Genomic DNA, 27,827 nt, shown 5'->3' with positions numbered 1-27,827 from the left:
GGGAAACAGTTCTGACTGACAATTAGTTATGAAAAACCAGACAAATATAAGCATTTTGATGAAACAATCCCAACAGACAGTTCCCTCAGAACACCACCATAGTGACATCACACCCATCAGTTAAGGTAGGACCCTGCACTCTGTTGCAACTTCTACATGAAATCACTCTCCAAGTCACTGACTGCTTTCGAGAAGCTGGCTGTCTCTCATATTTCATTCAAACAAGATCCTTCATAAATTTGCTCTAGTCACACTTAACATTGCTTAAACAAACTTAAGCTACTTCTAGTGCAGTGTGTATCTTCAGAATAACTTGTTACAGAATACATAGCACAAGACAGTATACAAGAAATCACATAGAAGATTCATAGCTACTTACCACAATGTGTTGATAAGGATCTATGAAGGACATTTCTGTCTCAATTTTTATTCAAGACAGCTGCCAAATGTCTTGTACAGTTCCACACTGAAGAGGCTTCTCAGTTATTCAAAGCAGGATTCAGTATGACCCGTAACTATTAAATAACAAAAAATGAAAGTCAAATATTAAAATCCTTATGTTCCTTTTAAATTGTATGTTGTACCAGAACAAATGAGTTCCTTCATTTTAAAAACGGTTCCCACAATACATTTGTTAAGCAAAATCTTAATTTCATATGTGCAGTAGGGGTATACCTACTTGCCTGAACTAGAGAAATTTCTTGCACTTATTTGTTCTACTTCAGCGTAAGAGCATAAAAAAAAGTATCTTGAATTCCAGACATCCAAGTGCTTCTGTCAGATCTACAGATAAACAAAAGAATAAAACAACTGTTAAAGCTCCATGCACTACAACTCAAGTAAGTAATAAAAAAAACCCACTGTTTCATTAATTGCCTTTTTATTGTAACAACCCATTCTTGGTCTCTGTAGGTTACCTGCACACAAACATGCTCACACAGACAAGGCACAGAGATAAAGCCCCTCCCCTCACACAGTGATGCACAAGGCCACCTTCTGCGCTCACACTGAGCTGCGAAATTCAGACTGAAAGGTTCAGGCATGGCAGGCAGCGTCCTGCCTCACTCAGCTCTGCTCAGCCTCCTCAATGCAGATCTGGGTGCTAATAGCCCAGGGTGGCTTCTCTGCTTTCCATAAGTGATAAACCAGCAGCAACAGTGCCCTCTGTACAGCTGCAGAGGCAGTTCCAGCAGAGCAGTGGCTCGGCCCTGAGCAGTCAGCAGCCTGCAGGGATCCACAGGTGGGCAGGCTGGGAATGAAAAGAACAAAGCACCACATGGGTGGATTGGTCTCAAGGAAAAGTTGCCTTATCTTCCATTTCTAACGGACAGCATAAGCCCTGAAGAATGATGACTTATGTCATTCTCCGAAGAGTCACTCTGAAGCAACTATGTGTATGCTTTTCCATAAAACTTTTAGTAATTAGAATACATTGCATACATTCTTTGATCCTTTCAGCTCCAGCAAGAGCTGGAGGCTAAAAACTACCCTGGCTTTATTAACTTAACTTGCTAATTGCAGTCTAAGGAAGTCTGAAGAGAAACTTAACCGTGCCTTAAACTCACAGTTTTGATTCAAAGCAGCTCAGTGTCAGGTTATCAGGAACAAGTCACCTTCATTACAGAGAGCAAAACAGCTTCTCGTACTTAAAGGAAGCTCCCTAACACAAAAATGCCCTATTGTAACATTATTTCACCCTACTGTGATCACAACTGCAAGGACTGATTTTCATTACAATTATTTCAGCCAAGTTCAGCAATACTATAAGCAGGCAGATGGGAGAGAACCATTTGCAAAAATACCATATAGTTGATTTGCAACAGTCGAGGTTATTTTGGCTGATGTCCCAGTTAAAGAAGGACACTGGAATCTTGATAAACAAGCCCTTCTGTATGGGCTGCACAAGAAAGAGGAAAAGGGAGCAATGAGGAATACCCAGTCACTGTGATGCTGAAAAATTTGTAAGTCAATAAAACTGAAAACGTGCCCTTTCCGTAAGTGCACAGCAAAACTTCCAGCAGGTTACCACGCTCGTTTTGGGAAGATCCACCAAGCAGAAGAGGTGGCTGCTGCCTGCAGGAGGGGAGGGCTGGACAGGCCAAGTTGAAAGGCTTGTCCTGGAGGCAGGGATCCAGCTCCCCAGATCATTACTCTGCTGTTCATCTGCCTTAGACATGAGATCATCCTCGCTGCTCCTACAACCCCCCGCCTCATTTATTTTAACATCTGCAGGAAACATGTTTGGGATCCTACAAACAACAGCCTCTTTGAGTACTGCGCAATGACTTCCCAAGTGTCATCTGTCCTCCATGTTGAATGAGGCAAGGATCATGCAAACAGACAAATATGCAATCACGTAATTAGCAGCTCTATCAAAAACACAGACACAAAAGACTTGAGTTCAGGGAAAAAAAATTGATCTCTAAAAGAGAAAAAAGCCATGAGCAAGCAGAGCCTGGTGCGATACACAGTGGAAAAACAAACACAGCATCTTGAACAGACCACCGTTTAGCATGACCACACAGAACAGCTTTCTGTTCATCTTCTGAATCTCACTTGTACTCAAGCTGCACTATTTTGTCAGCACAGGACTAATTGCTAGGCACTGTTTCAGACACCAACAGTAACAAGCCATTACAGGACAGGTGTTGTCCGGTTTAAAACCAGACTTTTTTGATCTTAGCCCATTTTCACTAAAAAGGATAAGGAAAGCAACTAGAATGACCACCAATAAACAGCGCCCTTCCCCAAAAAGAAGTTGACGCACACACAGGTTATTACTGGAAGTGCCTTACTTCCCAGTGTTAATCCAGTAACACCGCTTACTGCTACCTCACAGTTGTGCAGGATGAAACACATGAATAATGAGGTTTCCCTGCTCCATGCTGAGCATGAGGTTAGCGCACAGACAGAACTCCAAAGATGAGTAAATTACAACACAGTATGAATACTACCACCACAGCAAGTCCTCACGATTATAAGACAATCACAAAGGGACTCTGTTTATATTCAGTTGACCAATTCTCTTTAAAATCAAAGACACAAGTAAAAGATAGTGAATAAGTGTGACTCACTAATACAGTCATTAATGCTCATGAATGATATGATAAAGGTACAGAAAAACTTCAATACTGTCTCAGGGTTTTGGTATGAATGTCACCATCCACTTTTATCAGATCAGACAGCAGAATTTTATTTGGTTACAGATTGATCTTGTGATTGTACAGTAGAAATAAATAATCTGTTTCTACATGATTTAGTCAAGCATCCTGGAAAATCACTGAAACGTTATTTCTTAATTTAGGTCTTCCCACACAAGAAAGGATTTTCGTTTACTCTCTGCAGGGTACTCATCACTGGTTTTCATCACAAGTAAAAAATTATATGCTTCAACATTTAACGAGCATTCTTCCCATGCCCTGCCGAGAGCAGGGGTGGAAGGAAGGATCCTGACAGAAAAGCAAAAAGCTTGACCTCTGTGCCACATTTTTGGAGGATGCCGTGGGGCAAAGTTTGGTAAGGAAGTTGACTGAAGAGGAGATTTTAAGATTGGGAAACCACATCTGACTTCCTGCTAGAGAGGACAGAGATGAAAGGATTGTGAACGTCTTTTTGAAAGATGACCTGGTAGCCTGTAAGCAATTACTGATGCTACAGGTAGCACTGAGAGCAAGATTTTTTCTCAGTGGAAGAGAGATGCTGAGCACACCAGAAGGGCTAAAACTCTTGAAACATTTCCAAAGACTGCGGTAAATTTACATCTTATCTAGTGCTGGAGGCTACTTGAGAAGACAAGAGTGAGAATGGCCAGTTCTCTAGGTACAAGCTGCCCAGCATCTCCTGGAGGTCTCCAAGCTACAGCAACCTCCTGTAACAGGAGACAGGAATGGTGAGTCAGGGGGAAGTAGACACGCTCCCATAACCAACTTAATTGGGCTGGGTTTAACCCAGCTATGTTCAGCAAGCAAATACCTAACCAACAAATACTCACTAGGCTGGAAACCTGAATACCTGACACACATCACGGCAGTCATAGGAGTTCCCAGTACATTTCCTTTCTAGCCAAATATTGCATTTTCGCCATGGTCACTAACTACAGGCCTGAGAGGAAGAGGTGACTGATTCAGTGCATGCTGGTTTATCCTACAATTACACCACTTACGCAAGGAAGGGTTAATGAGAAACACTCACTGCAACGGTTCACAAGAGGTTACGAAAAGAGCCATGTCATCATAAATGATTTTACTACATTTCCAACCTACAGAGAAGTCAGAAAATGGAACAGAACTGGATCTTCCTAGAAGAACCTCAGGAATTAATTCAGACTGAGAATGAAAGATTGTCTTAATACAAACCTTTATGCAACTTTTCCCCAGTGCTTTATATTTTAGTTCCAGTGAAACTGTACTACAGATAACAAACAAAAAAACAGAACTCATCCCTGAATATAACTAAGTTCAGCTGATGGAAGCCAAGGAAAGAAGTAGAGATCACTGTCTTTTCTTTCAGATGGCCAAGCCACAAATTGCTTAAATAATTTCAAGGGGATCATCTATGCAGACTATTTGTGACGTGCACATTTCAGTTCAAAGGAAGTGAGATTTAAAATGCCCAATGTTTTCATACTTCAGGGTTTGGGGATTTGGTTACCCTACAAATAAGCTTTTCACATATGTAACAGTTGTTCATTTAGACATGTTCTCACTTTCAGAAGCCCAGTTTATGGCAATAAAGAATACACATTTCCACTTCAGTTTCCATGTAAGGAAGGGGTGCCCCAGCTACACAATATGTTTGAGATATCAAGGCAGGCTATCAGAAATGGAAAATTTAATACCAGTCACAGCTTTGAAAGTGTTGCCAGAAATGCAAACTCTTAAAAAGTAACTTCTAAAATTAATTGACATATAATAACTCAATTGCAATACTGGAAAACCTGGACAGAGTAGTTCTGTTGACTACATCCTATTAAATCTTACATGGGAGGAAAAAAAACAAAACACCATTCTACATTTAACTCTTATCTGGATCTTTAACAAAATTTTCTGTCTTTTTCCATTTTCCCTCACTGAGAGCTGTTGTCTGCCAGAATGCCCAGGACCTGTTCTGTAAGAAGTGTCACTAGTACTGCAGCAGTAACTATTGCTGAACATTTTACAGGAAGGCACTAGACTTAGACTCCAACCTGAGTCCTTCACTCAGCCTTGGCAACAACAGTGACATCATTCTATCTCTAAATGCTTCTGTCCAATGCCTTTTAAAAAATTAATTAGAATAATGAACTACAATGAGAAATTAGAGTTTGGTTCTTACATATCTATAATCTTTCTACACCTTCCTTCTCTTCCCCGCTGTAAAATAGGGATGATTCAATATGAAAAGTTTGATTTTAAAACATTATTCTTATGTTCTCCCTAAGTTTTTACATTTTGCCTCTGGAGAAGAGGTAATCTGTTGTGCTGCAGGCAAAGCGCTCCAATGCTCTCAGGTTTCAATTCCAAAGGAAAGTGCCTCTGCACTGCAGATATGCAGTGGTTACACACAAAAGAGCAACCAATAATAGCTAAAAATGCAAAGAGCCAGTGAAATTAACAGCTGGCTTCTGTCATGGTCAAAGATGTCAGCAGCAAAACAAATATAGCTGAAAGTTAGGCAAACACTTCAACTTCTTTTTGCGTCCAGAGTAAATCTCCCAAACTGTCGGGTTTTTTTTCCCCCCACTGATTTCCTAGCATTGCAGTGTAACAAACTGCAGCGCAGCCCACGAGGCAGGCCAGTGCCCTGCTGGCACAGTGCGGCTGGAGCAGAGCAAGGTGCACTTAGTCAGCATCACTCAGCACGGCTGCACATGACTCAACATTACAAGTGTCGCGCTCTGGCTTTGGACCATTTACTGAAAACACCAGCTCTAGCCACTGTCCACAGTAAAGGGGACAATTGTGTGGCATTTCCTCTGGTCTGCATGGTCATCACGTTCAAAGCATGACAAAGTAGTTAGGGTGCCTGATGGGTGTGCCCTCACGGAAATTGGTCAGGACTTTCTAGTAAAAGTACTTATGAATAAACTTCTGACTATGAGATTTCTCAGCAGCTTTTAAACTATGTGAGTAAAATTTATATGGAAATATTTTATGATTTCTGCCAAGCTGAAGTCTGAATATTTAACAGAAATGCAGGTCTTGCACATGAACAGACAGAGGCATCCCTGCTGCACACACCGTACTCTTAAAGAATCAGACAAGGTGATGGGTGAATTTATGCTGTGAAAGATTCTTGGCTCTTTTCAGTAGTTTTATCAGCAAACAACTGAAAGAGAAAATGTACCAACATGCGTATCACTGATCTGCATCATGCGCATGGCTGTCACACAGAACAGAACACAAGTCAAGTGTGCCTGACCCCATGCAGCTCAAAATCTGGGCAGTTACCAAAGGAGCTCCCAACTTACCAGCTGGTCTGAAGCCAAGGTTACATCAGTAATGCAAAATCGTGAAATCGTCCATCCTGGAAAAGACCACAAAGATCATCCAGTCCAACCACCAATTCACCACCACCATGCCCACTAAACCCCATCTTTACATGCCACATCTCCACATTTCTCAAACACTTCCAAGGACAGCAACACTGCCACTTCTCCGGGCAGTCTGTTCCAGTGACTTGCCACTTCTTTTCAGAATAAACTTTCCTTAGTATCCAACTGAACATCCCCTGGCAGAACTTAAAGCCATTACCTCTCATCCTAACACTATTATGTGGGAGAAGAGGCTGAACCCCACCTCAAGGAAAACTCCTTTCAGGGAGTTGTAGAGAGCAATAAGGTCTCCCCCCAAGCCTCCTCTTAATTAATGAAAGTATTTACCCCAAGATTTTGCTTTTCCGTGCAAACTGACAGGAGTCTGGCTGCAGCCCCGCTTGCCCACTCAGCTGAGAAGCCACACACACATCTTCCTCCTGGGCAACTACACAAGGAAGTGGTACGTCTTTCCGCTCTTCCTCAGCTTCCTCTTTCTGCTCCATGCCTCTCAGAGCTCTGAGGCTCCTTCCGTTCCCTGGTCATTTACCACCTTCTCTCCCAGCTCCCTCCCAGGGCTCTAGCAGCTGCAGAACTGCTTGCACTGTTTGCTTCACCAAGCTCAGAGGAACAACACTAAGAATGCTGATTTAAGAAAGTTTTGAACTGGGTCATGCCTGCTTCACTTTTAGACAGCCATCTCAAGTGCTACCATTAACAATGCAGCCAAACCTTGAGAGAAGGAGCCATCCTGAATGTGCACATACCATCATCAACCAGGGCTTTGCATATAGGTTAGAACTAAAAATCATATTTTGATTTCATATAGATGCTGGAAAGTTTCCTATTTATCATAAGCCATCAAGAGATATGCCAGGCCTCACTGCAATTTGATTCTACCACTACTAAGAGCTTAGCAATGCCAGCGGTTTCAAAACAGAAATACAGAACTAACTGCTGGGTACCCAGACCTTAAACAGGGCTGGCCTACAGGAATGAGATACTGCCTAATTCACTAAGAAGCCACAGATGATGACTAAAAAAATAATTAGAGCAATCAAACTCAGGAAGAAACGCCAAACCTACATATCCTCTTGTTAAAACTGCTTTGCAAAATCAGGGACGCAAGAGGGACTTTCTTGTTGTACCTCTGATGCATCAAGATTGTTCAGTCAGAGAAAGTTCAGCAGAGTTTTGCATGAACTATGACTACGCTCTTACAAATTTGCCTAAACAATTCATTTACTGTTTTCTTAAGACACCAGGGACTTAGAACCTCCCTCACCAGCTCCATTCTCAGCGTATTAAAGCTGTCTGACGTGTCTACGTTGTACTGAAATGATAGCTACAAACTACACAACGGGAAAATGAACACAGCAAAGATGTCCAAGCACTTTTCAGCAAAGAAGTTTTTGGTCAAAAAATGTCAACTTGCCAAAGCAAAAAGCTATCATTACCAGATCAGTTTTAGTAACACTCCTTTTGGCAAGAGAGCATTACATGTCAGTCTCCCTCTGGCCATCAGTTATGGACGTGGAATAATGCCAAGAAATGAGATGGTCACACAGCCAACCAAATAGCATAAAGGAGCTCCAGGGACAAGTTTTTCAGCAGAACTTTGTGGCAAAGAGCCCAGGCACTGCCTTCATCCCCCCAGCACAGAGCTGGCAGCCAGAATTCTCCTCAGCTTCCTTCAGAAGCATCTCTCTGTGCCACAGCTGACCACAGACACACCTATGCACCATTTTAAAGAGAAGGAACTGGAGGGGAAAGCCAAGCTTGGTTCATCTCAGCCTCCTTTTTTTCCCCCCCAAGTAAACGTGAAGTAAGTTTTGCAAGCAACAAAACCTGCCTTCCTTTACTTCAGCCATATCAAACATTTTTTTCACGCTTTCCAATATTTCAGTTTCTAAGTCACAGAAGAATCTCAGTAACACAACAAAAAACAACAACAAAAAGAGAAAGCCACACATCGATATAACACTACAGATCCAAACTTGACTTTAACCAGGACAAAGTTACTTTGTTTTCATATTACAAAAATTCTCTTATAAAAACGAAATCTACACTCACTCAGCCACAGGAGAGTTGAAGATCTCATTAAGTTCATAAATCTGGAATGCTTGGACCAAAAGGAATCCAAGTATGAAAAACAAAATTGTTGTGGCAGTATGTCCCAGCCAAATGCAATCAGCCTCTTACCAAGAAGGTCTGTGTGAGCTTGTGCATTTCAAAGTGGAAAACACCAGAAATACAAGGGATGGGCAAATGCCTGCCATTAGAAAATGACTTTCCAGCTCTCCTTTCAGTCCTGCCAGCACACACACCACATCAGCTGCCCAGAGGAACCCTGCACAGCCTGATAAAAAAAAATAAATACAAGACTGCAAGTATCCTCTGTGAAGACACTGCACAAACCCACATAAATAAGCCAGAGGTAAAGTGAAGATTTGCTTCCTTGAATCCTCCCATTAGATGCTGTACAAGTTATTCTCATTTGTCTCCAAGTTTTTCACCAGTGCTGCCCTTGATTCATAGCTGCAGGTCTTTGCTTATGTGAGGAAAAAGCTTCTCTTCACGTAACAAGATGGCCTTTATCAAAAGATAAAGGGGAAGTACTTGTAGCCTAAGGAGAAAGGATCCGAACAAAACAGAACGACAATGGCAGGCTTCATATAATACAGCAATTGTCCAGGTCAAGATACCATCGCTATTCCAGATGTTCATTTACATAGGCATCCGTATCCATGAAACTTTCAAGAACAGAAGTGCATCAAAAGCCATCCCTTTACAATTCTCTGTTGTGGACTATTTTTAAGAGATGGCACACAGGAGTACCAGCCAGAAGTGTCCTAATTAATAGCATTCCAAGGCTCTGTAGAGTCACTTTCCCCCAGAAGTACTATAGCTTTCAAGTGTTTTTTCCAACAGGATGGCAACGTTACACAGCAGCTGCTGATTCTGCATACTTTTGCATGCTGAGGCCAGCAGCACAATGTCTCTAACAGAGCATGCAAAACAACAGCTTCGGCTACGGTGAGAGTTTCTCTGTGTCTGGCAGAAGTCACACAGGAGTGTTGTTTGCTTTCCCACTACAGTTAAGGCCAAAGCCAAACATTCTACTTGAGGGCATTTGTTTTTACTGCACAACTGACAACACACTAAGTTAAATGAATGAGAAATATAGTTCTAGTAGTTAAGTCCCATTTACAGTCTACATCCTGGAGACTCACACGGCTACAGAATACACACAAAACAAACAAACAAAACAAAACCACCCCGCCAGGCTTTCCAAAAGCCAGATCTTTCTGTTTAACAGCCTGGCAAATTCAATTAGCCAAGGGGAATGGCACAGCCCACACAACTGCATCCACCACCCTTCTGACCTTCACTTCTTAGTCTTGCCTGCCATGCGCATCTTCCAAAATGCAATCTTCTGAGGGCCATGATGAGCACTTCTTAAATAAATGCACTGTCTTAAGATCTGTGTCTGTGTGTGTGCATATAAATATTTATCACACAATGACTGTAAAGTTTTGCATCAGAAATGGTGTTGCCAGCAGGAACAGGGCAGTGATTGTCCCCCTGTACTCAGCTCTGGTGAGGCCGCACCTCGAGTGCTGTGTCCACTTTTGGGCCCCTCACTGCAAGAAAGACATTGAGGCCCTGGAGCGGGTTCAAAGAAAGGCGACAACACTGGTGAGAGTCTGGAGCACAGGGCTGATGAGGAGCGGCTGAAGGAGCTGGGGTCATTCAGTCTGGAGAAGAGGAGGCTCAGGGGAGACCTCATTGCTCTCTACAACTGCCTGAAGAGAGGTTGCATTGAGCTGGGGAGATTTAGGCTGGATGTTAGGAAATACTGTTTCTCTGAAAGAGTGGTCAGGCAGTGGAATGGGATGCACAGGGAGGTGGTGGAGTCACCGAGCCTGGAGGTGTTCAAGGAATGTTTGGATTTTGTGTTGAGGAACATGGTTTAGTGAGAAGTATTTGTGATAGGTGGATGGTTGGACTGGGTGATCTTATCGGTCTTTTCTTGTTGGTGTTTCTGTGATTCTGTGAACACAAGGATTAATTTATATACATGCAAACACATATTTAAAAAGTTAATAATCGTTAAGGATAGTTTATTAAAATAAGTGCACATTCCCTCAAATCTTAGCTAAGGATAAAAGCACAGTTAGATATTATTCACAGGAAAACAAATAAAAGTTTGAGTGTTTTATGCTGAGATCATTTAATGAAAATATGAGATTAATATCAGCTTGAATTTGATGGGCCCATTAACAGTTAACCACAGAAGCACACAAAGTACGACAGAGTCAAGTTCAAAGTCAGTACAGCTCTGAACTTCCATATGTGGAAGCTAAGTGTCTCCTTCATGAATCTGTACTTTTCAGGATGGGAGCTACAGCAGTACAGGGACAAGAAGAGGGAGAAGGAAAAAAATTTCACCATGCGATGGTGAAAAATAACAGTGAGCAACATTCAGTTTAGTAATTAAGACTAAAAATGTCTGCCCAACTAGTTTTGTTATCCAAGAGATAAAGAAGCATGACATTCTTTGCTTTTAGTCCTAGCATGCAGCAGTGGCAACACTACCATCTGTTCCAAAGAGTTTGTACATCAAAACTGAGAAACAAGGGCTTGCCTGCAGCACTGCGCACAATCTGCATAGGATTCCCCTCACCTAACTCCAAATGCCCGCCATGCACAAGTGTTCGTCTGCCCTTGGCCCACAGGGAGAAGCAGGCACTCATGGCACATAACTTGTGTGGATACCTGCTGTAGGATGATACTAATTTAACCCTGGGATTGCATGTACTTCCTCAAGGGATTACCTGAAGAGTCTGGCCATCTCACTCACACATCAGCTCTAATGTCTGTGTGTTTCCATCACAGTGCATGCCAGCATGAGCAGATGGGCTCCCACTCTGACCAACACCATAACCTTACTCTTACAGAAAACTTCTGATGGAATGCAGTACCAGTAAGACGAATGACTCACTGATCTTTCTAAGCAGAGTCAACCAGCACTTCTGCACCATCACCACAATCCTTTTCATTCATAAAACTCAAGCTGAAGCTCAAATGTTGGTTAATCACTTCAACTTTCCCCACAACTGAGTAAGGATTAATTGTTTTGGGCCATGTATAAAACACACAGTATAGCTAACGTATGCCATAAAACCTTTTTGTTTTTCATATTTTTATTGAAACATTAAACAAAGAGCAACAAAAACAAGAGCAGCAGGCTGGCCATTCTTGGCATACAGCTCCTTGCTGCTGTTTGCCCCGTGCAAAGCACTGTCCGTGGTCTCGAGCCCACCACCCATCCCTGTACTATGGGCTGAGTAATTCTGCTCCAGACATTGACACACAGGCTACTGGAAGTCCACACGGTCAGGAAATTCCTATCCTTTCTCTGAGGTAAGAGGCAAAGGAAAGCCCTCAGGAAAGTCTGAATAACAGTTTTAAGAAAGAAAAAAAAAAAATAAACAAAGAGTTAGTTTCAAAGCATTCTATTATTACATCACATTATTATAACCCAGATGAGCTCATTTCCATTACTAAAGCAGGTTCTGAATCTTGTTTTTCAGCCCGGGGAGATGAAGTTATATCACCGAGGGATAGGAAGCACAGAAACAGAGTTCATTGCCTCAAAGCATGATAGCCAGTGCTGCCGTGAGCCAGGAAAGTAGAGAAAATTCCTTCCAGGGATGACGAGGAGCTCTTATTTAGAAAGAGGAGAACAAAATAATGGCAGGCCAGCCCATAAACCCAGTCTGAAAGCATGTCTGGTGATCAGCCCCCCAGTTTCTGCCTGGAAGCTCAAACACCAATGTAACCAGAACTGTAGGAAAAGGCGCATGTGCTTTTTGACATTGGTCACTCTTCAGAATAACCATGGGAAATGTGGACTTTCCCATCAGCACAAAGCAAGTGCTTAGACACAACTTTGTTTCTGCTCCCCCAGGTCACCTCTGTTCTTCAGACACCGTCCTGAACGATAAGGAGACTGATCCACCGTGTTTTGTACCAGGTAGGAAATAAACATGAACACACTCTCCCATCCCTTAGCTGTGGACTCAGCCCCAACCCACACTAAGGGTCAGCTGCCTGGTAGCAAGGCACCACAGCCAAGAGGCAGCAGGTGGGCTTCAGCTCTGTGTGCACCAGGAGCAAGCTGAGTACCTGCTGTATTGTATGGACAGCTTTCCTACGCCTGCCTAGACATGTGCAGACACTCATCCTTCTCTGCCTGCTACACGAGCCTGCCCCTGATGCTCTCCAGCCCATGCTAGGCAGTGACCTGCTCTCAGCACAAGCTCAGTTCACCAAGGGCAGCTCCAGTCCCACAGCGAAGATCGTCTCCAGCTGGCTCACAAGCAGTGACACTGCTTCCACAGCCATAACCAATTGGTGCCTTCACACACAGCCATCCCTGAGCTGTGTGCCTGGCAGACATGGCCACGCAGGACTGGTGCTGCAAAGGCCCCAGAGGGAGCCAGCAGGGATCAGGGCCCGGGCTCCAGGCAGAGCTCAGGACCGGCGCAGTGCTCTGGATTTACATGTCCTAAGGCAAACAGCTGGGCTGCAGAACCTCGGTGTGGCAGTTTCAGGGCAGTGGGTAAAGCTGCATACAGCACTGAGAAAATATAGGAGGGGCACCTTAGGATAACTGTGCTAAGAAAAAACAAGTTCAGAAGACTTGAAGTATGCAGTCTCAATGAAGCAATAACATCGGAATTCTTTCCCCTTTTGTCTGTTCCAAAAGGCAGCGGGCAGCACCGCCGCCAGGAGATGGAGTGGCGCGACTCAGGTGTGAGTGAGCATTTCCACGTCTCTCCTGCTACGTGTCTTCAAACACGACCGCGGCAGAACGGCGGTACACGGATAAGGCAGATGAGCGCCTCACGCCGCGGACACACACACACACACAAACACACACACACACCCTAACGGAGAGACGAGCCGAGCGCACGGCCTCGGGCCGGCCGCAGGGGGTGGGGCGGCACAGAGAGCAGGCGGCGACGCCTCCGTGCAGCGGGAGCGCCGCTTGCAGCTCCGCACAGCAGCTCTCGGTGCAGCCTTCACCGCGGGCAGCACCAGGACAGCTGCGGGCCCGCCCCGCGCGCCGGGGATGCGTGAGCAACGAGCGTGACGCAGCTCCCGCTCTCCCTCCTCCCACGTGCGTGCGCACAGCCCCGCGAGGTCCCCCTCCTCCGCTCCGCCGCGCTCCCCACTCACGGCGGAGGTCGCCCCGCTCGGTTCCGCGCCGCCCCCCCGAGGCTTCGGATCCCGGGAAGGATCTCCTCCCCGGCGATTCGCAGCAGTCCGAGCCCCGCGCTACCCCGCGCTCCCCCACGCGCGGCCCGAGGCGCTTACGGCTGCGCGATGTCCCGCACGCTCGGCGGTCCCTGCCGGTCCGGGTGCCGTCGCGCTCCGCGTTGCGGGCATTCGGCACTTTGCAGCCGCGCGGCGGAGGAGGCGCTAGCTGTCAGCTGACCGCCGCTCTTAAGGAGGCGAGCCGAGCTCCGGGGTTGTGCGAGGTGCGGGGCCGCGGCCAGTGGGGTTTTGGGCGCGTTGGAGCCGCCCGCACCGGCAGCCGGGGATCGCACGCCAGGCTCCGGTCGGGCCCGCGTGGCTCCGTGCCAGGCTGCGTCCGGGCCTGCCGGCTGCGCGGTGGGGAGCCCTGAAATCCCCGGGCTCCGTCTCTGCTGTGGAGCCCGGGTTTCACTGCCGCCGGCCCGAAGCTCACGAGGACGAAGCGGCTCAAGCACACTTGGAGTCCCTCCTCTTGCTGCTCTTCTCAGGCTGCAGCTCCTCACGCTTCAGTATTGTTAAAAGATTTGACTCTGAAATACACCCCGGTTGTGCACTATGCAAACTACACCTCATCTGGCGCAGATCAAGCTCATATCTCTCCATTTTGGGTGTGTGCGATGGTCTTTCCTGGAGGAAGGGGAGGAAGGGATTCGTGGAGGCAGCTGACTTCTTTGAGCCAGTTTTAATGTCAATGCACTGGTTTTCATTAATTCTATCACTTCTGCAAAGATGTAAAATGTCTTTAAATACCTCTTCCATATTTGTTCTGTTTTTCTTTAAAGGACTTTAAAATGATGTAGTGTGAAGCATATTGATGTACATTTGTAAGTATTTGCTGCATCATTATCATGAGATTAAAAAAAAAATATGTCCCACTTGGGTTTGTGGACTCCATCGTGGGTCAGCAGAACCTCCCAGGCTTCAGCTGCTGCTCACCCAGCACTGGCCTCAGCGTACCCCATAAAGCTTGTTCTTCCTTAGGTACCAAAAGGCAGGAGTGGATTAAGGAGAAAAATGCCTTGTATGATTCAAAGTGCAGTGAGAGGTAAGTAGGCAGCATTCAGATCCTATTAACAAGGTTCCTAGAAGTGTAGCAAGCTGGTAGCCACAATTAGGGGAAAATGAGCCACTCCTCTCTACAAAGCAATGCCAGGCAGAAACCTCATTTTCTCCATAATCTTAGTAGCCTTCTGCTATGATGCATTGCAAGAGCTGAGCAACTCTGACCATTACTTTTAACTTCGTTTTCTGTCTCATCTTGTAAGGAAAAAAAGGCATGGAAAGTGCTGTCCTGTGGGCACTGTCACAAAAAAGAGCAAGATTGTGTTTGGAAAGCAGCCCCAGGACTGCCAGCTCAGAAAGCACTTATTTGATGTGGACAGCCTCTTCACCCATTTCTTCATTGTGCATATTTGAGGGAACACTAACAGAACAGAAAAAGACAGAAAACCCACTATGGTGTCATTATTTGGGTACTTTTGACTCCCGAAACAACTGCTCTCTGAAGATCATCCTCCACTCTATCTTTTGATAGGAAAGGACACTTCAGAATATGTCATTAGAGCTCAGTAACAGTCTTAAGACACATAGAAATGATAGATGGCATGAATATGATTGCTCTTAGGAAACCTGTTACTTTCTTCCCTCTTCCCTGCTGGCAAAGCTGAGGGTATGACCAGGTTTCCTCTTATCTACTTGTCCAAATTTTGTTTTGAATTGCTGCAGAAACATACCACATCCTGCAGAGTGCTGGAGAGGCAGCGTTCCCAGAAGCTGTGTTCATCTCAGAGGTCATCATCAGCACCCAACATGTTGGGATGAGCCAACGGTCCTGTTCTCAAGGACCTGACTTGCTCCCCAATATCTCCACCCTGGCATGGTTTCAGTCTGCTAATGTATAAGCTTCTGAAGCCACACGCTGCCCACAGGCTTCATTACCTGTCCCAAGGCTGTGCCAAGCCCACATTTCATCTCCAATCTCACATTTTAAATATATGCAAAATGTTACTGCCACGGTATGGTTCTGAATATCAACAACAAATGGGGAACTCCAGGATTTCCATTGAAAATCCCCCATTTAGTTCTCAGTAGCAACACTGATTTTTCCCTGCCCAAGGAAGCAACACAGACTCTTGATAAGGTGCTGACTAATGAGGGGAGAAAAAATTCCTGTTTCTTCTGACAGACAGGAGAAATGAAAAGCTTTCATTTACATTTTGACTGTTCCTGTTATTTCTCATAATATTATGAAAGTTGTTTTTGGTCTTCATCCCATTTCTTCAAGAAAATTATGGGTAGAGTTTGTAATTTTTCTTCCTGTGACCAAACCAGCTGAGCAGATACCCTCCCTGCTCCCTTGCTCTACCCCCTACATGGTAGCCCATTACTCACCCCACTACGTCCTTGTAATCTTTTGTGGGTGCCTGGCCAAACAATGTCTGAATTAACTGGGTTAGGAAACCTCCTTCCACTCTCTTTCATGTGAAGACTATTGTTGGTTTTTATTTTGTTGTTTCAGACTACTTCAGCCCACTAACAACTACCTGCTGATGCTGCCGTTCATTCTAGAACGCCCCACAAGGTCCTGCCCTCCCTGGCCTGACTCGTCTCTGTCTCTGGGAGGAGGGAGGTGTTTGGCCAAAGCCTTCAGACCCAGAGCCACCTTCTCAGCTTCTCCCTATGACGGTGGCAAATCGGCCCTTGGCGTGGCCCGCAGTGGAAACAAGCCATGAGCAGCAGTGAGGCAATTAGAGGGTGTGGGAATGGCATTGTGAAGTACCAAGCAGACAAAGGTCTTTTCTGAAGCAGACTTGTAAGGGAAGCTATGACAAATTACAGAGGGCATTTTAAGTGTGCTGCTCTTGAGCGTCAAGGCTCAGACAAAACTGTAAGCAAAACCACTGAAAAGCAAGACTGGTCATATCAGGACAAACAATCATCCAAGGAAACAAAAAGGGATATTTTGTCAGATGCTTAACACAAACCTGGAATTTTCTTTTAGTCACAAACACCTCACGGTGCATCAGAAAAAAATATATATATATATCACTCTTTGGTTAGGTCTACAAACGCCAGCTATTGAAGGATTACCTCCAGTTCCACCTCCCTGGGACCTCTGTGACAAACGCTTGCCCATGCAGAGACAAAATGTCTCTTTTCTGTGGTAAAAATAGTTTCATCCATTATATATAACACCAAAAGGTGTTATATAACACCAAAGGGTGGAGGGGGGGGGGGGGGAGATGTAACCCTTGTCTCTAAGATTGCCTGTAATGATAAATAGCTATTTGCTTATCAGTTGCATAATCTGAAGAGCTGGATCCCTGGCTAAAGCTGGACTCACAGCTAGAAGCTGCCATCCCAGTGCCTCTTATCACAGACATTCTGCAGAACTCCAGGTTTCCACTTGGCTCCTCTGAGGCAATTTATCAAACACATTGTCACAGTGGAAAACTGAAATTTCTTCATTGCTCTGCACTCAGTCCCCCATATCCACACACAAACATTTCTCCTCAACACTTAAAAAATAACAAATCATTCTGGCAGACTTTCCGCTGCAAGTGAGGAAAATTTGCACTCAGAGTGAATTCTACTCAGGTGCCCAGTGCTTTGGCAGAGCCCCGCTTTCTGTCCCTTCTTCCACCTACACGGTGGTTTGCTCAGGCTGTGGCCGAGTCACCCGTGGCAGTTAGGGAAACAAACACGAAGGGCTGAAATAACAGCAGGTCTTGATGCTGCAATCCTGAAATATCTTCTGAGAGCTTGAAGTACAGCATGTTGGGTGAAACCTTCATATTTAGGAAGAAGTTAGTCTCTGTAATTGTCTGCTGTTATATCTGTAATGTCTGACCTCATAAAATGGTAGGATTGCAGGATAACTCAGGCTGGAAAGAGATCTCAGGAGGATTCTGGTCCAACATTCAGCTCAAAGCTGAGGAAGTTCTGTATTCAGGCCAGGCTTCCCAGGGCTTGATCAAGTCGGGACTTGGAATGGAGGATGGAGGCAGCACAGCATCTCAGGGCCACCCCTGCTGCTGCCAGCCTTCCCTCGAGGGGAACTAGCTTCTCCAAATATCCACTCCATACCTTTCCTGATGGGCTCAGGCCCATTGTCTGAGGTTTTCACACCATACATCAGCCCTGTGAAGGAACTGGCTCAGTCTCTTTGATCCCCTCCCTGCACACACAACCGCTGTGCTTCACATTACACCCTGAGCTGCAGAACAGCCACATCTGCCACAAAGTGACATGGCATTTGGATTTCCTCCAAATTAGTGCCAGCAGAAGGGCCAGCACAATGCTCCTGATAGTTGGTCTGTGAACAACTAGATCAGTTGAAGTAATCTCACAGCAGTTGACATTTCAAGGTAGTTTTGCATGATTTAAAAATCCTTTATGGTATTAGCAGCTTCTCTGAAACAAATCAGGAAAATCACATGATTTGCCAACAAAGTACAATAATTATACAACTAAGGCTGATCATATTTACAGTAGGAGCACTTAAGAACATTCATTTTTAAAAGAGATTAATACAGGACTGAACTTGGGATTAAAGTATACCCCAAAGTACTATTTATACTGTAGAAGTCAACAAAGCTGCTTGAATCTAAACAAAAACCTGTCATAAAAAAGAAGCAGCAGACCAAAAGAAAAAAAGAAAATAATTTGATCAACAGCTTACATCTGAGTGGTATGGAGTTCATCACTCTAAAGATCTGCTGTTCTGGCTGTAATTGCCCACCTTCTTTCTTCGCCATTGCTTGTCTCCATCAGTGATCACCAGCAGAAACCTAAGTGCTCTTTTGTACTGGAACCAGAAATCATGTAATATGCTCCTCTCTGCCACTGATAAATCATTTTGAAGGAATACCCTCAATCTCTGTACTTTCTTGTGACTACAAATTCCACAGTTAGAGCCAACAGAAAACTTACATTCTTTTGTTTGTTTGTCTACAAGTTGCCCACATACTGCATGCAGCTGAACTTCTCTGCTCTAAGTAAATGCGAGTAATTTCCTATAGACATTTCCCAAATTGTCAGTTACTTACAGATATCTATTACTCATCTCTTTCCAAACTCTGTTGATTTAGGTTTTTTTTCCTTGAGGCAGGCCATTTCTTTCACTTACATTTTTTATTTTCTGTGTTCTTCGTAAGATGGGTGAGTAGAATGACACACATCATTCAAAACATGGGCTGTGAGTCCACAAAGTAACAGTGGGTTTGCTTGTGTTCTATTTCCCTCGTAATTATTTTTAACTTCTTGGTTGCCTTTTGCATACCGTTCAGCTTTGTATAAGATGTCCAGCTCTCCTTCCTAACAAGTAATGCCAGCTTAGGATCTGTGGCTGTGCGTATGCTCTGCAGTTGCAGTTAGATGGAATAATTCTGCTAGCTACAAAGCTGGCTCCTCCACTATTCAACCTTTTATTTTCCTGTTCATTTAATGCATATAAAAGATAGCACTGCTTCCAGCAAGAGATTCCACTGCTTATTGCTCTCAGTTATGAAAACTGAACATAATTCCTACATTTCCTCCCCAGTCTCTTTTAACCATTTATTAATTCATGAGAGGATTGGAGATATTTTACCTTCTTTTCCAAAAATCCCAGTTTATCAGATCGGAACACTTTCACCTAAATGATGGCAAACATCTTCTAAGTAGATTTTGAGGCATGATTTCCTCTTGAAAAATAAATGTTATCACAGGATATTTACAGCTCTAATTTAATATTGCCTAGCAAGGGGTAAGCATTGCTCTGGAAGCCTCAGGACTACTCTGCAACCATCTCTGGAAAAAATCAGTTGTGTATCAGCTGCTAGGCTTGCAGCAACATCGAATCCAATGATAGGGTGCACACAGCAAAACCAGCAGTTGAGCATTTTTTTACTTGAGCTGCTCTTATATTTGTGTTATCAACCTGTCCTGAGCTTCTTTTACTGAGACTTTCCTTCTAATTTTGCCCCTTGACAAATGACTCCACTGTAGGAATCTCATTGACTTCTGCTGTACAAAAGATGGATGCAATTAATTTATGTAGGTTTCCTACTGTTTGCTGTCATCCTTAAGTGCTCCTGTCACATCTTACATTCACTGAAAGAAATTGAAAAAGACAGTGTAAGCAGGAAGAAATTGTACAGCTCTGTTTGAATGTAACCTAAAAGTCAGCAACTAAGGAAGACTGTGATCTGAAAAAAAACTGAATTAAGGGGATTCACAAGAAGTCAATCCCACTACTTTACATTAGAGTGGTTCACAGTACTCAAAGCAAAATATCTAAGAGTCTGGGAGGCCACATCAGTGAAAAGCAGAGGAGTGCATAGTGGGGCTGTGCTCTGTTCATCACAGCAAGAACCAGAACATAAATATAGGGCATTCAGGGACTTGATCATGTCCCACCCTTAACAGTCATGTTCTTGCCAGCACACCTTTATTCATGGAAGTTGTTCAAATAAAGCAAATGGCACTACACATGGGAGGAAGTATTTGCAAAACTCAGTGGTTATTCTGTTCTGCATTTTGTGTGCAATGAGACTTACAAGACCTCTGCACAATGAAAAAAAAAAAAAAAAAAAAAAAAAAAAAAAAAGTATTTTTATTAATAACTTTCTAACTTTGGCAGTATGGAACAGCTCAGATACTCACTGTACTGGAGTTAATATGCCTGGAGAAGGCAAGGGCTTCAGTGACACAGTGGAGTTTTCTAGGAAGAGCCCACAAGGGTATCACAAGAAAAATGAAATAAACCCATATATCATAATATACACACTGTAATAATAATAAACACAGTTTATATTGGAGAGACACTTTTCAGGAGATAAAATACTTCTGTTAAGAAGCTCAGTGTAGTGTTTGAACAACCTTGTTGGCCCTTTTGAAAATTACCACATAATAACCATTCTTTCCTATTGTTTCCATTGTAGGTCACTAGTTTTCTGCACACTTTATTCAAGTTCTTCATTTGGATTCTTCACTCAGTTAAAGAGTAACTTGCCCATTTCCTCTCTTGAACAAGTGCCTTTCTGCTACACTTACTTTTTTTTTTTTTTTCCAATGTATTTTCAGTGTATTATTTAAGATGCAATTTGCACTTCTGTATCACAGCACTGTAAGCAAATCTCAAACTTGTCACTTTCTGCATTAACTTTCCTTTTAAAATACTGAAAGTAATCTTTCCTCTTTTGTGGTTATAAGGTTTATTTAAACATTTAAAGTACGCCAGAAATGTCTTTTTTACTCAGATTACCACAGTTTTGTTAGTAGTGCTATTGCCGTACAGTAACTTGTTGCTCAGGCAGCTAAGAAAGTGGCAAAGAACAGTGATAAAAAGGTTAAATATTTTCCCAGCTGTCCCCCTTCAATGAGTATTTCACCTTCAGCTTTCCCTGCTCTCCCTGTTACTCTAAACGCAATTTGGAAATTTTTAAAAAAGGAAATTTGGAAATTTTTTAAAAATGAACTTTTTAAAAACAATTGGAAAAAGAGATTTCCAATTTACTCTGTTGTTATTAATAATGATTATTATTTTCACAATGCTCGTTTTGATTCTGCTTCTCTTTTGACTAAAATCAATGACCTTTGCTGTGACCACAAGAAGGGGTTCAACACCCAAATCAGAATTATACAGGAAAAGTAGAAGAAGAGAAAATCCCAGATGCCATTTCCAAAGATTTCCTCCTGCTGCGATCAAGCAGGGAGCTCTCCAAGGAATGCCCCCCCAGCTAGGAATTTAGACAAAACAACACCAAAAAAAAAAAATAATCTACTTCCATCTCCTTGGGTTACTCTGGCTTCCTTCTCCTGAATGTCACTTCTTTGGTCTCATGTCCATGAACTATGATAGACTTAAAATACCTGCATCAAAGGCTGTACAAGAAACTACATGAGAAAGAGAAATGACTGCATGGTTTATATGTTCTGAGATTCAGCAATGTTCCTGACTACCATTACAGAGTCTTTACATATAACAGGGAACCTCGTCCCCCCCGTGTCCTAAATCTATATTACTATGACAATAGCAAAGTGGATAAATATCCCCTAACCACAAAGAAATGCTCTGTAAAACAAGTTAAATTCAATGGGGATTCATCCTACCAGGAAGAGCGTGGGGCTCACAGTTCTGTAGCCATCACAAGGAAACTAAGACTGCTCAGTATACTGAATTTGAAACTGCAAAATAATTCTAGAGTAGCTGAACCTTTGTGTACAAATGCTACCATGTACCAAGCATCCAGTAATCAAAAATAAGTCTCCTATCGAATAATCTCTCAGCCAACAGATTCTGAAGTTTGGGAAGAAAGAAGATCAAGTGCACAAAGTAATTTTTACATGACATTTACATAGTGTGGGCAGGTTGTGGTTGGACTCAGTGGTCTCTAACATCTTTTCCAACCTGAGCGATTCTATGATTCTATGATTTGCAGAATGAGAAAACTGCCTTTTTGTTTTGGCTTTTTTGCTTGCTTTGCTTTAAGGAATAGATCATCTTGAAGTTAAACATGTCACCCTCTGTTCTCAAATGTTTGCCATAATATATGAGAAAAAGAAAAGGGGATCAAGGGCCAGCCACACAGATTATACTGACTTAGACATCTCACATGGAGAAACCATTCCATCTTTTATGTTATATAAAGGGATAAATGCATTCAAAAATAAGAGTAAACCTGAAGACCTCTCAACATTTGTAAGCTGAGTTCTTCAGTTGATACTTATGAAATTTATCCAGGACTTTGATTATATGTATTGCTATGAATGCTTCCCTTATTTATTTCCAAAGTAAAGCACTCTAATGATGAAAGACATCTGTTCCCAGAAATGACTAGAACACATTAAAACTAACAAATGCTACCAACATCATCACACACAGCAACAATAACAAGCTGATGATCTGATTTGTGAGAAGGAGCTGAGACATGGCAGTAAAACCAAGACACATCTGAAGCCATCAACAGCTGCTGCTGGTAAACAAACAATGCAGCAGAAACTTTTTTTGCTTCTGCAGACAAATCAGGACAACACAATATAGCAAGAAAAAAACGCATTTCACGTCTCTGAGCCTGGGGCTAGAGAATATCTTCTGATTTGCTTTCTCTGTCAGACAGTTACAAACACACTCCAGGTAATTTTCCTGTACCTCCCCTCATTCTCTTACACCGTCAGGTTGTTCTGATTATAGAGAGAATCCGAAAGACAGGAACCTACTTAGCACAAACTATGTCATACTTCCATAAAGCTGAAAATTGTATGGGATCACTCCTCCAAAGTGCTTTCATTTCTGTTACAATTATTGGCTATCTTCTTGTTACTCTATACAGACCTGGAGATCAGAGAAATACATGAAGGATATGTACACCTGTAGCCATTAAATGCAGTGTTAGGGCATTAACTCAACATAGAATCATAGAATCACTAAGGTTGGAAAAGACCTAAAAGATCATCCAGTCCAACCATTCACCTATTCCCAATAGCTCCCACTAAACCATGTCCCTCAACACAACATCCAGCCTTTCCTTGAACACCCACAGGCTCAGTGACTCCACCACCTCCCTGGGCAGTCCATTCCAGTGCCTGACCAACCTTTCTGAAAAGTAATACTTCCTAATGTCAGCAAGACCAGAATAACTGCTCTCTTGCCTGGAAAAGAACAGGATGCAAACCCCTGTTTTAGTAAAAAATTGCCTAAATGCAGCAGAGAGTAGTGTTGCAATTTTTGGAACACCCTTCAGCTTCATGGTTATTCTCCCTGCCCCTCAGAGTACTGCTATCTATTGGAAAAGAACTGATACAATTTGCCAAATAAAACAAACTTTGTACAGGAATTAGTAGAGCATGTTACTATTATTTTCTGACAAGGCATAATCCCTTTCATTAATGACTAAGTGGGTGAAACACCTCAGTCTCCAGTGAATACGCTTCTTTATAGTCCTTTATATTCCCAAATTAAATTATCTTAGGGGACATAACCTCATATTTACCGTCAGGAAAGCAGGGCTTACTCCTGCAAAGCTGCCAAATAAAGCAACTAAAGAATAAACAATTAAAGATGGATGTATAAACAATATTTTTGTTAATATGAGAAACACTGGGATGTTTCATCTAGACAAGCTCATTACTGGCAGAAGGACACAGGCTTGGAGAGGGAATCGAGTGAATGAAATGCATGAGAAGAACAGTGGGCAGACAGCATTTCTCTTTATTGTGAGGAATGAAGAGTGGTTTTGATAACAAGAAAATCAAGAGTGCAAGTTGTAATAGTAAAGAAGCGGAAATTAAAACAGAGCGGAATGGTTCATATGCATGAGGTGCCTGCAGAGTTTGTCTCGTCTCTGGCAGAGCCCTGCATAGCAGCACTTGCAAAGGCTGCACAAGAGAAAATCCCTTTGGGCAGAAACCACGTCTCTCAACGGCTGTTGCACCCTTCACTTTGGCACTTCCAAATCCTGATCTTTCTTCTTTTGTTCTTACATGAACTGGCAGATATCAGCAAGCAGAAATGCACAAATCTTAGCAAGCAGAACTCTTCTTGCTAAACAGCCAACTGGACTCGACAGCAACTTCAGCGTCATTTCCATCAGTACCACCTCTAATTTGATGCCAAGAGCAAAGAACTTGTTCTAGCATTATGCTCATCAGAACAGAACTGTGCTTCCTTGCTGGCTACCTCTTCTCTCCCTACTCACATAGCAGGACTACATCTAATTCAATGAATGGAAAATTCTTCCTTGCTGCCTTTCCCCGTGCAGAACTAGCTTTGTGTACATCCCAAAACCAAGCTCCCAGTGTAGAAGATGGTGTGAAACCTGTACAAAAACTTGCAGCAAATACTCTAGATAGCTCTGGTTCTGAATTTCTGAAGTTCTGAGACTTCTCACTGCGTTTTTATTCCACTGTGTGTATATCTGATAGAGTGGAACAGTACCACCACCTGAAATGGCACCGAGGCTTTAAGGACTCCTGTTAAGGTCCAGTTTTAAATAAGCAGAAGCAGGAGCTGATGGAAGCTTTGCTAATCAGGACACCTCGTAAGCCCTGCTGAAGGCCCATTGACGTCAAGGAAATGTAAGCATATGCGTTGCTTTAATTTTATGCTTAAAGGCTGCCTTGAAATTGGTCATAGATGGCCGACTTCTGCATTCATTAAAAATCTTATGGGGTTGTGCATCTCCCCCAGGGGAACTAATTCTTGTATTCCCACACAAGTTTATTCTGTATTCTGTATGTGCAAACCATGGCAAGCCTAACCAGAAGAAATTTCTAAAGCTTGAATAACAATTCTCAGACATGACATTAAAACACTGTTTTTCTTATAATAAACTGTTGAAAACAAAACATTACTACTGTTAACGATTAACTTACTAAGTCTTTCGTTTTAAGTTTTCCCTTAGGCTGCAAGCTACTCATTCAGGCCATTAATTGTTTCAAACAACCAATTTCCTCAGTATATTTCCTTAGAAAGTATTTTAATACCATCATCAGGTCAAGGTCACTGAACAAATTTGTCAGCCATTAGCCACTACTCCATTCTGCATCTTCCCAGTTTTGTTCTCAAACTTTCTGTTTTCTCTTCTGTTGGCCCACTGGGAATAAAAAAGGAATTCCTACAGACTTGGAATATTATAATTGCTGAAATGACTGCCCAATTAGTTGGTGCCATTGCAGACATCTCTTGCTCTGACTGCTCTGGATGGGCATGCATCCCCTCTGGTCTCTTCATATTAGAGCATCTTAGTGGATCCTCGCTACCAGTCACTTGAGAAAAGTCAATTAAGGTGCGTGCTGCTAACTAAAAGTCCACTGTCATTTGTATGGAATGCGTGTTCTCAGCAGGACTGAGTGAATTCTCAGTCACTGAGATCAATCGTTCAAACATGCCAGGCCTGAAATGGCTCTTGTAGATGGAGCCAGCACTGCGGGAATCTGTCCTCCTGAAATCCATTCCAAGACAGCAGTGGCAGGACCAGCCAGCCACGGTTATGCAGAGGAGAGAACAAGACATTGCTTTTCTTCCCCCTCTTCTGCCCCTCCTTTGTGCCTGCTTTGCTTCTTGCTGCCACCTCCTCATCCCTCGTTCAACATCCTCAAGATCATTTCTGCCGCTTCCCAGAGAACATGGTGGCCTGTGAGAGATCACTGCTAAGAGAGCCTGTCCTCTCATCTGGATGAAATGTTTCCTCCGTTACTTTGCCTGTTATTTTTAAAGACACCTGAAACTGCTCTGTCATCCTCCTGAATATGCCCAGTGTCTGTAGACAGTCAGCTGTCCAGCAAGTTGTCATTTAGCCAAGTTATGCAGTATATTTAACTTTTTTTACATCCTCTCATAACCCAAACCTTCCAGCCACTTATCTTTTTTATTTCTGGGTTCTCTCTCAACTTCTCCCAGGCACATTCTGCTTAGAAGGGAATGCCACAATCTGGATATAATTGCACTAGTAACATTATGTTCCACTCTGGTACATGATGGGACGAACCTCAAAATCATACTGGGCTGTTCTGGGTAATTCTGACCAATTTGCTGTGAATTGTTCTACCAGAATTTCAGTAGCATAATTTTTTCCCTATTCCTATCTTTCACTCTTCTTGGTTTTTTGTTTTTTTTTTTTTGTTGTTGTTGTTATTGTTGTTTGCTGTTTGTTTGTTTCAGATGATTTCCTTTTGGCTGCACTTTTCTGTGGTTCCCATCCTGAATTTCATTTTGTATATTTTTTTTCCCCCAATTTCTTCAGCTGTTTAGTTACTGTATGTTTACTTTGGTGCCTTCTTGACCTAGCAACTTCCTGCCACTTACTGTCATTTCACAGACATGTTTGTAACACTTCATCTATCTGAAGCCTAAAAACAGCAAAGAATTAAAACATAATGAAGTATTACTACATCTTTAATGTCTATGACTTCTCCATATTGCCACAAATTTAAAAGAATACACTACCATCTCGTTGAAGCCACCACTAATAATTAATTTCTTCATTTAAAAATAATCATAATCCTCACTAAAGCATGACTTTTCTTATTTTGTAAATGTCCCAAATTTCATTAGCATTCAGTTACAGATAATCAACTAACTCATTAAGTACAATTGACTGGATACTTGCTTCTGTAAGTAAATCATTGTTATTGATTACCTTTTATTTACTACTGTACATAGCCCACTGTCTGCCTGTAGCAATTCCAAGTAGTTTTGGACTTGAGATGGCAGGATTTCAATTTTATTCCTTTTGACAATGTTTTACTCAAGCTTTGTTTTATTATGTGCTGCTGTCTCTTCAGCCACTAGTTTTGCATAACTCCCTTAAAAAGGAATGTTGGAATTCTGGAGGGGGGGAGAGGGAGGGCGGAGGGGGGAAGCCTACAGTCACACATGGATTCCTTTTCCTGGGTCTTAAGTGGCATAAACAGCATATGAATTTTTTAAAATTTGGTTCACTACATGGATATAGACAGAGATATAAAGACAGAGACAGACAACTTGCAATAGGACTCTTTTGCCCTAACCGTAATTTTTTCAGACTTTCTTCCTTCGGCATACAACATCCAGAAGTTTAACTGTATCTAAGAACTGAGCAATGATTCAAAGATCTTCGATGCTCCAAATTATCACATTTGAAACCCAGGTTAACAATCCTTGCTTTTTGCTTTTTATCTCAGAAAACATCAGTTGCCAAAGTGAATTCATTCCTGCTGACATGCTTCCTGAAATTAAGGAAAAGCTTGAGTGGAAGTAACCAACTCCTACTGTCCACACAGTACCCTTATTTCTCACTGGGAATAACTGTAATCAGTAGATGAGATGTAATGCACAAAGTACATTCTAATCATCTTTCAGATGGGTGTAATGTATCACAGAAGAAGTGCGCTTAGCTGCCCAGAAGATATGGAAGGTCATTAGCAAGGAAAGATTAGGATGAAAATCCTAACTGTTCCTTTCCTAATAATTAAGTGGAAACAATATTTCCAGTTTAAATTTAGCGCAGCGGTAAAAGCTGTACAAAAT

At 42.8% G+C, this 27,827-nt stretch overlaps 1 protein-coding gene across 6 annotated transcripts in view; it reads right to left on the bottom strand.

The window, feature by feature from the left end:
• Positions 1–27,827, bottom strand: part of PLA2G4A (phospholipase A2 group IVA) — a 107,421-nt gene that overhangs the window by 60,619 nt on the left and 18,975 nt on the right. For 2 of the 6 annotated variants that reach the window (XM_042819317.1, XM_042819311.1), the window contains exons 1-4: positions 6,860–6,967; positions 6,449–6,504; positions 680–783; positions 380–515 (exon numbers count right to left, since the gene is read on the bottom strand). Coding sequence is in view for 4 of the 6 variants with exons in the window: in XM_042819311.1 (XP_042675245.1) it covers positions 380–412 (33 nt within the window). In the remaining 2 variants the exon portion in view is untranslated. Of the gene's footprint in view, positions 1–379; positions 516–679; positions 784–6,448; positions 6,505–6,859; positions 6,968–13,897; positions 13,982–27,827 lie in introns of those variants that run through there. The other 4 variants (XM_042819312.1, XM_042819314.1, XM_042819315.1 and 1 more) reach the window with 4 other exon arrangements.

This window comes from Centrocercus urophasianus, unplaced genomic scaffold (genome assembly GCF_019232065.1).
Source record: "Centrocercus urophasianus isolate 14NV4802_14NV808 unplaced genomic scaffold, USGS_Curo_1.0 seq_18, whole genome shotgun sequence".
NCBI classification, from domain to species: Eukaryota; Metazoa; Chordata; class Aves; order Galliformes; family Phasianidae; genus Centrocercus; species Centrocercus urophasianus.
Note: the sequence above shows the minus strand (reverse complement) of the source record. Positions and strands in the feature narration are given on the sequence as shown.